The sequence below is a fragment of the Pituophis catenifer genome, unplaced genomic scaffold, assembly GCF_029215685.1.
Source record: "Pituophis catenifer annectens isolate HBS135680 unplaced genomic scaffold, rPitCat1.0.hap2 SCAF_1, whole genome shotgun sequence".
Lineage (NCBI taxonomy): Eukaryota > Metazoa > Chordata > Lepidosauria > Squamata > Colubridae > Pituophis > Pituophis catenifer.
Genome location: NW_027256881.1, coordinates 229,434,793 through 229,443,189, shown reverse-complemented (window position 1 = coordinate 229,443,189; position 8,397 = coordinate 229,434,793). Strand labels below are relative to the sequence as shown.

At 38.8% G+C, this 8,397-nt stretch overlaps 1 protein-coding gene across 1 annotated transcript in view; it reads left to right on the top strand.

Annotated features, from left to right (window-relative positions):
* Nucleotides 1–222: 222 nt before the first annotated feature.
* MARCHF4 (membrane associated ring-CH-type finger 4) overlaps nucleotides 223–8,397 on the top strand; it is a 141,822-nt gene continuing 133,647 nt past the window's right edge. The window contains exon 1 of the mRNA XM_070957115.1: nucleotides 223–738. Coding sequence (XP_070813216.1) covers nucleotides 223–738 — 516 coding nt within the window. The remainder of the gene's footprint in view (nucleotides 739–8,397) is intronic.

Below are 8,397 nucleotides of genomic sequence, written 5' to 3'. Positions count from 1 at the left end.
AGGAAAAAAGTCATTTTCTTTGCCCGCATGCTGTGAAATATACAAGAGGAAAAAAAAAAAATCCTCCTGCCAATTTCCCACTTTTGTTAGAAAACTAGTCTGTCTCGGTGAGGGTAGCCAAGGGAAAGGAAGCGGAAGTGAACCAATTCAGCCCTCTTGTTCTTGTGCGCCCTCTACCGGTCTGCATTTTTCTTGCCCGCGACTGTCTGAAAGAAAAGGCACATGTTAATATCAACTCGCGTGATCGTTTTCTGGTACTGTTGCTCTGGACTCTTGATCCCCAGACAGATGTTGCACCATCAGGGTCTCCTCAAGTGCCGCTGCCGCATGTTGTTCAATGACTTGAAGGTCTTCCTTCTGCGGAGACCCCCGGCCCCTCCTCCGCCCTCGCCGCTGCCTCTCCCTCCCATGAGCAGAACAGACCAAGCCTTGAGTTTACAGGCGTCTAATAACAACACGCTGACTACGCTATATGGAGGGCGATGGGCTCCTCGGAGAGCGCCGACGGACGGGGGTGGTGGGGGTGATGGAGGAGGAGGAGGGGGCACCACGAGCCCCCCCGAAGAAGAGTGGGAAAGCCCTGGGGGAGAGGGAGAGCTTCCCACGACTGTGATGAGCAGCGCCTCCTCCGACGACTTCTGCAAAGGGAAGGCGGAGGATGGGTATTCGCTGGGGAGCAGTTTGGATAGTGGAATGAGAACGCCTCTCTGCAGGATCTGCTTTCAGGGCCCAGAGCAGGTGAGTGTACATATGAAACCAGTGGGGTCCCGGGTAAAGTCTGTCAAGTAGGTGTGATATGGTACCTTCACACCTTTCTAGCTGAAGTCTTCTCTCTACTTTCTCTCCCCACCCCCCCATCCCCACTTCACTTGGGACACCTCCAGCTTCATTCCTTCCCAAAGCTACCTTAAGGTTTTGACATTAAGACACCAACTGATGGGGGTTGCCAGGCTTGTCTGTCCTCTAAAGTTTGGGGAGAAAGAACTAGGGAGCAGAATGTTCCATCTTGCAACTTTTTAAATAGAAAGAAAAAGCCCATGGCATAGCAACAGGAAAAGCTCAGGACACCCATATACAAATGAAGGAAGGCTGTAACCCCAAGGCCAAGCATTTGTGTGATTGCCTGTATACACAAAGCTAAAGTCAAGGAGCTTATAGTAGAATGGATCAATTTTGATAGGTGATTTGGTAATGGAACTTGTTCTCTTTCGCTTCTACTTCAGTTTTCCGTTACAGTTATCCTTCTCCCTCCACTTGGTGTTCTCACTTAAGTTGTGTTAGTCTATGATATCCATTATCCACAATCTTCAAAATGCTGCCAGGGGATGATAGCAGATATGTTCCTATACAAGTGGAGGGTACTGGAAGAAGAAATCAATGCTAGTTCACAGCAAGTTAAGGGGTGTACTTCCCTCTGACAGATCTGGGTGAAAGAAAAGACCTATTCTTTTGTGGATTTTTTTGCAAACTGAAACCCTTTATTGTAAGAAGTTTAAAATACTACTTTTTAAAAGTTAATATGCTTATGTTATCTCTCTAGATCAATGATATAAAAATATCAACTTTATTTCAACTTTGAACTCCCTTGGATATAACCAAGCGTCATTTCAATTTAAATCCTATTTGTGTCTTCTGGTTGCTGTTTTCATGTTGTGTCTGGATATTTCCATGACATTTGCTGAACTGATGGATATGTATCTTGATGGAGAAAGGCGTGGTTTTCTGCTACTCCTAACTGTACTGAAACAATTGCAAACAGCATGCCATTTCATGAGTTGGAAATCTGCCCAGAATGAAATGTAATTTTTATAATCTTCAACTATACATCTCTTGTTGTTCAGTTAATTGATCAGAATAGAATACCTAATAACTGTTTAAATGCTAAAGTCTGCATTTCAACAATAATCAATTCCCCTTTAACCCATATTTGAAGTCTACAAAATAAAATAAAAACAAATAACCAAATAAATGTTCTATGAAAAGAAAATTAATGAAAACTATTAAATATTTAGGAGGCACGTTTTCAGAAATTATGAATAATTAAGATTGTGCAAAAGAAGCTCCCAATTTTCATATCAGGTATCAGAGCTTACAATCAGAGATCTACAGTCTAGGGAGATTCTTATATCTGTAATTTCCATTGAATTTCAAAGTGCTCTGTAGGATAATTTTTTATTAGACTGTGTACCTTGTTGGCAATCTGACACATACTTGCATAAGAATTCTTGAAATCAATGGAGCCTGTTGTATCATGGAGTCATACTTTACTTCCTTTTATTTTGTATTAACAGGGATGTTTCTCTGATCATGAATGGTTATTTATTGTAATATTCCTGAGTTGATTTCCAAAGTTGTTTAAACACTTGTGAGACAGAATCTACAGATGGAGATGAACTCCACAGAGACAGAGGAGTCTCCTGAATTTGAATGGCAATAGCCTGAATTTTCCTCTGTTCTTAGATATTATTTCACAGGCTGGTTTACTGAGTTTCAGTAAACCTGTTGAATATTTTATATCATATTTTAAAAATAATCAAAGATATTTTAAAAGTTGTAAAAAATTAGCAATGCAGCAATGCAACTTCATAAAATGAATACAATTATTGACAGACTGTCACTAGTATCTCAGAATCATAATGAAAGAATTAACTTATGTTGCAATGATTTTATTCTGTTTCAGGTGATAGATGCTCACTGTAGCTTTGCTCTATAAAATATTAACAAGTAGATGGTTCTGCGGAGTGTTTATTTACTTAATAGATTTTCATGTCTTAAAAATGGCAGTGAACTAGCTGTAAAACTTTTTCCCATATATTTTAATTAGAACAAATTAGGCTATATACAGGTAGTCCCTGACCCACAACCACATTGGGACCACAATTTCCATTGCTATAAAAGAATAGAATAGAATAGAATAGAATAGAATAGAATAGAATAGAATAGAATAGAATAGAATAGAATAGAATAGAATAGAATAGAATTTTTTATTGGCCAAGTGCAATTGGACACACAAGGAATTTGTCTTGGTGCATATGCTCTCAGTATACATAAAACAAAAGATACATTAATCAAGAATCATAAGGTACAACACTTAATGATCGTCAATATCAGTATAAATCGTAAGGATACAAGCAACAAAGTTACAAAGTTACAGATAGTTGTTAAGTGAGTTGTACCAGATTTTATGATCTTTTCTGTCACAGTCGTTAAGTGAATCATGTGGTTGTTAAGCGAATTTAGTTTTCCCCATTGATGCTGCTTGTTGGAAGTTGTCTGGGAAGGTTACAAATGGCAATCACACTAACTTAGGATGCTGCAACAGTTGTAAATACATGTTGGTTGCCAACCCCTCAAATTGTGATCATGTGTCTACAACAGCCATTGGATGCTGCAATGGCTGTTAAGTATGAAAAAACTGGTTGTAAGTAACTTTTTTCAGTGCTGTAGTAACTTTGAACAGTCGCTAAGCAAATAATTGTAAGTGGGGGACTACTGCTTACAACTATTTGTAAATAGGAGTAGTAGTAGGTATAGTAGGCAAATATGCAACAATAGGCACAATAGTTGATAAATGCCCATGTTACATAAAACAGTTGACTACTAAATCATCTTTGCCATCGAGTACTTATATTTTACAGCAAAATAGGGAATTCACCATTTTCCTGTCATGGCTGAACTACAATTCACACAATCTCAGGCAACATGATAAATGTAGGAATGCTGAGAATTGTTGTTCAGCAGCACCAGAAGGGCCATAGGCTTCCTACCTCTATACATATTCAGTTGTACAGTGGATTTTTTTTTTTTACCTTGGGCCAAGTAAGTCCTTTTGTTTCATCAAATCACATCCCATAGCTTTACAAGATAATTTACACATTGACTAATAACCAAATGCAGATGTTTGGACTAATATATAGATTAAAAAAAAGTTTTCCTGGTAAATAATTTTGTTAAAACTCTGGGGTATAATAAACGTATCATATCAAATATATTAAACTCCCTGTCCTTGTACTTTTCCTTACATTGTTTTAATTAAAAAAAATCAATGGGAAGCTGGCGTGTGGCAAATTTGCTTGTATCATCTTTATTACCAGTAATGCTTCTGGGTTTGTATTAGCCTTACGCTTAGAAAATTAAACTATTGGGTAGCTGCATCCCAGAGTTTTATTTGGAAATGTTACCTCCCTATTCCCGCTTTGTAAAAAGATTACAAGATGTGTTAAAAATCATTCAAGCGACTACAGAAGACTTCTAAATGTGTCACTAATCCAAAAAGGTTGTTTAGCTTCCAAACAAGGGAATAATACAAAGTTCTTGACCAGGGAGCCACAGATCCCTTGAAAGTTCATAGATAAATTCCAGGGGGTCCATGAACTTGGATGGGAGAAAAAAAATCAGCTTTATTTTCACTAACCTTTAGCTGAAATTTAGCTTTTCATTCAATAATGCGTTTGGCATTGAAGTAATTTATGGCCTTTAGTCTCCAAAAATGATATTTTACTATCTAAAATTATAATACCCTTCCTCCCAAAAAAGGTATTGTCTTATCATTGAGTTAATGGATTAATAAAGAAGCATATCATGATATTACATGTTATTTTTTCATATTTTGATAATTATATTTGAGCATAATCAGCAGTACTACAGTCTCTGTCCATGAATTTCAATATATTTGTAGACCGTAGACTGTAGATTTCACCCAGGGGTGGGTTCTACTTACCTTTACTACCGGTTCGCAACGGGATCGTGCACTCGCTTCGCTCTCGCTCGCTCGCGCCTTGCTTCTGCACATGTGCAGATCGCTGATGACGACATCCAGGGCTGTGGCCGGGCCTCCCGCCGGTTTTACTACCGGTTCTTGCGAACCGGTCTGAAACGGGCAACCCACCACTGATTTCACCAGTCTCTAAAAGGAATTAATGACACAAAAAGGTTAAACGCCAATTTTGTTTTAGTGGTTAAGGCAGCAGGTTAGAATCCGGGAGACTTGGAATTCTAGTTCCACCTTAGACATGAAAGCCAGCTGGGTAATTTTGGGCCAATCTCTCTCTTTTAGCCCAACTCATTCACAGGGTTGTTATCCTAGGGGAAATAGGAGAAGGGAGGATTATGGTATGTTAGATATGTTCGCTACCCTTTTTGTCCTGTTTTTTTATTTTTCTAAATAACTGCCTTGAATTATTTATAAAAATAATAAAGGCAGGACAAAAATATCTTTTAAAAAAGACCCATTGGGATAGTAGAATGCTGGTATTTAGAAGAGAAATGAATTGCATCTTAAATAGATTGATTCAGAAATTGACGAAAGTCTTCTTGAATAACTAGCTTCCATGAAAGTCTCTTTAACGTGGGCTGTTAATACCATAGGCAAACTCAATCTTAGGTATAGCAAACATAGCATTTGATAGGAAAGCTCTTCAAGTTGCAGCACATAAAATTAGCCTGAACTTGAACAGATTAATCCTATTAATTGTTAGTGCAGCAGCCAACAGATTTCTATCAGATGTTATATAGGCTTTTTAGTTGGACATAGAATAGATTAAATTTGAGATTTTAGCAGTTTCCTACAATTCCACTGTAAGGAATTGATTTGTCGTGCTAAATCCTAAATGGTTTCTATCACAAAATGGAAATGTGTAAACAACAACAACAACAACAACTTTCTAATAGTGCCTCCAAATTTGTATCATTGGGGTAGATTGGGCCTTATAGCTGAAAAAAAAATTCTGAAAAGATCCTGCACACTTTTTTCTCCAAAAACCTGTGTAGAACAACATAACAAGACACCAGCACAAGATTCTCTGAATGTTATTGAGCTGTTCTTTGCATTCTGTTAAACCATGATTTTAACCATGTTTTTGTTGAATAAACTATCATGAATTCCATTTACACATTACGTTAAATTATAATCCATGGCTATAATTGAAGACTGCTTATCCATAAGGGGCTTCTTTTGTTTGGTGTAGCTTGTTGGGTGAACCCAGGTAAGCTCCTGAAGATACAGCCATATTTATTTTATTTATTTATTTTATTTTATTGGATTTCTATACCGCCCTACTCCCGAAGGACTCAGGGCAGTGAACAGCTACAGAATAAAACACATAAATACAAAAATTTAAAATAGAATAAAAACGAATTAAATAATTTGGCTGAACAAATTTAAAATACCCCATAATTTAAAAACAAATTAAAATTTACATTCAAAAAGAGGAGAAGATTTAGAAGATATGGCAGAGATTTCGAAGATATGGCAGAGCTTTGCAGGATTTCTGCATGGGCTGAAGAAAGGAAGAGGAATCTATATCAGGAGTGGGTTTCACTTACCTTTCCTACTGGTTCGCTCGTGCGCGCGCCACTTCTGCACATGCGCAGATCGTATTTGATAATGTCTGGGAGGGTGGGCGGAGCCTCCCACTGCCGCTACTACCGGTTCTCCCAAACCGGGGTGAACCAGTAGCAATCCACCACTGATCTATATAGCTCGGTAGCAAAGTATATTGTTTGTGTGCATAGCCCCCATGCAAACTACTAGCTAAAAACAATGAATCTACAGTAGTAGTCGATGTTTGGAAAGATCTCTGCCTGAAACTTAAGTGGCTGTTACTCAGAAGAGACAAGACAATGGAATTTACACAGGCAACTGTGTAGCTTAGATGCACTGCATACTGTAGTGGCACAGACATTTGCTTATATATGGATAGGCATGTAATCGGTTGGATCCCTGGATTCTCTCTTGAGCATGGGGAAAGGTGTAGAGGGTGACCACCTTTAAAGCGCTCCATGGCTTAGGGCCGGGGTACTTACGAGACCGCCTTCTGCCACCAATAGCCTCCCACCGGCCAGTACGCTCACACAGAGTGGGCCTCCTCGGGTTGCCGTCCGCCAGACAATGTCGGCTGGCGACCCCCAGGGGGAGAGCCTTCTCTGTGATGGCGCCCACCCTCTGGAACAACCTTCCCCCAGAGTTACGTACAATAACAGACCTCTGGATTTTTCGTTGGGCCCTGAAAACCTATTTATTTCAACTAGCTGGGCTGGCTTGAGTTTAATTTTAAATTGATTTTAAATTGGGTTGTTTTAATTTACGGCTAAAATATTTAATTATTTTAATACTGTTTTTAAATTTTGTATGCTCTGTTTTTACTTTGGCTGTGCACCGCCCTGAGTCCTTTTTGGAGAAGGGCGGTATAGAAATTTAATTAATAAAATAAAATAAATAAAATAAGCCTGTCCATTATAGGTTTTACTATTGCACTTTTTCCCTTGACGGGTAAGGGATTTCAGTGGGGGTCATTGGTACCAACAATTTTTGCAGAAAAGAAATCTCTGCACCTTGTTTTTAGAAAGACACATGTAGCTTCTTTTCTCTGTCTGCTTCTTGATCTTCTGTAGCTAGCAAAGTGGCTGGGATGCAGGTAGGTAACATTCCCCATCAGAATGAGACTACTGATTTCAGAAGAAGATACAGGCAGCCCTTGACTTACGAACACAATTGGAACCAGAATTTCTGTTGCTAAAAAGCAAGGTATTTGTTAAATGAGTTATGCCCGATTTTACGACCATTTTTGCCATAGTTAAATAAATCATTGCAGTTGTTCAGTGAATCTTGTGGTCGCTCAGTGAATCCTGCTCCTCCCTCCCCCCCCCCATGTTCTTTGCTTGTTTGAAGCTGACTGGGAAGGTCATAAATGATGACCATGTGACCCCGGGATGCTGAAACCTTTGTAAATACATGCCGGTTGCCAAGCGCCCAACTTTTGATCACATGATTCTGAGGGATGCTACTATAGTTGTCTGATCGTTAAGTCACTTTTTTCAGTGCTGTTTTAACTTTGAAGGGTCACTAAATGGATGGTTGTAAATCAAGGACTACCTGTACTAATTATTTATTATAGAGATTATGGTTCAGGAACTAATTGAAGATTGGAGGCAATAGGAGAAGAGAATACAGAAAAGATTCCGACTCCTTAAACTTATAGGCTTACAACTAATCTTCCAGACTTGGGTTGATTTATTACCTGCTGAAGCCAAGGCTGCAAAGGCACGGTAGAACTGGTCTCCCCTTCTATTTCTTAAAATGTACCTGAGAGAGAGAGGTAAGCTGATTGGTTGCTTAGATTTTCAATTTCCTGGACTTTGCTGGGCCCTGCCCTCTATCTAAATTGACAAATTTAGTTTTGATTTATTATCTCTTTTCTATCTGAACCTCATGGGATATTTTCTCTCTCCTCACTATATAATACAATGACCTCCATAAATAGGAGTCAAGGCAGGAGTCTCTGCCTATTCGTTCTGATATTCATACCAAGACCTCAATCCTGTCTCTAAATAAGTCATGAAGAGCAAATGCTAACATTCTGACCTTGGACAAAAAAAAGAGTCAAGTTCTGATTCTCA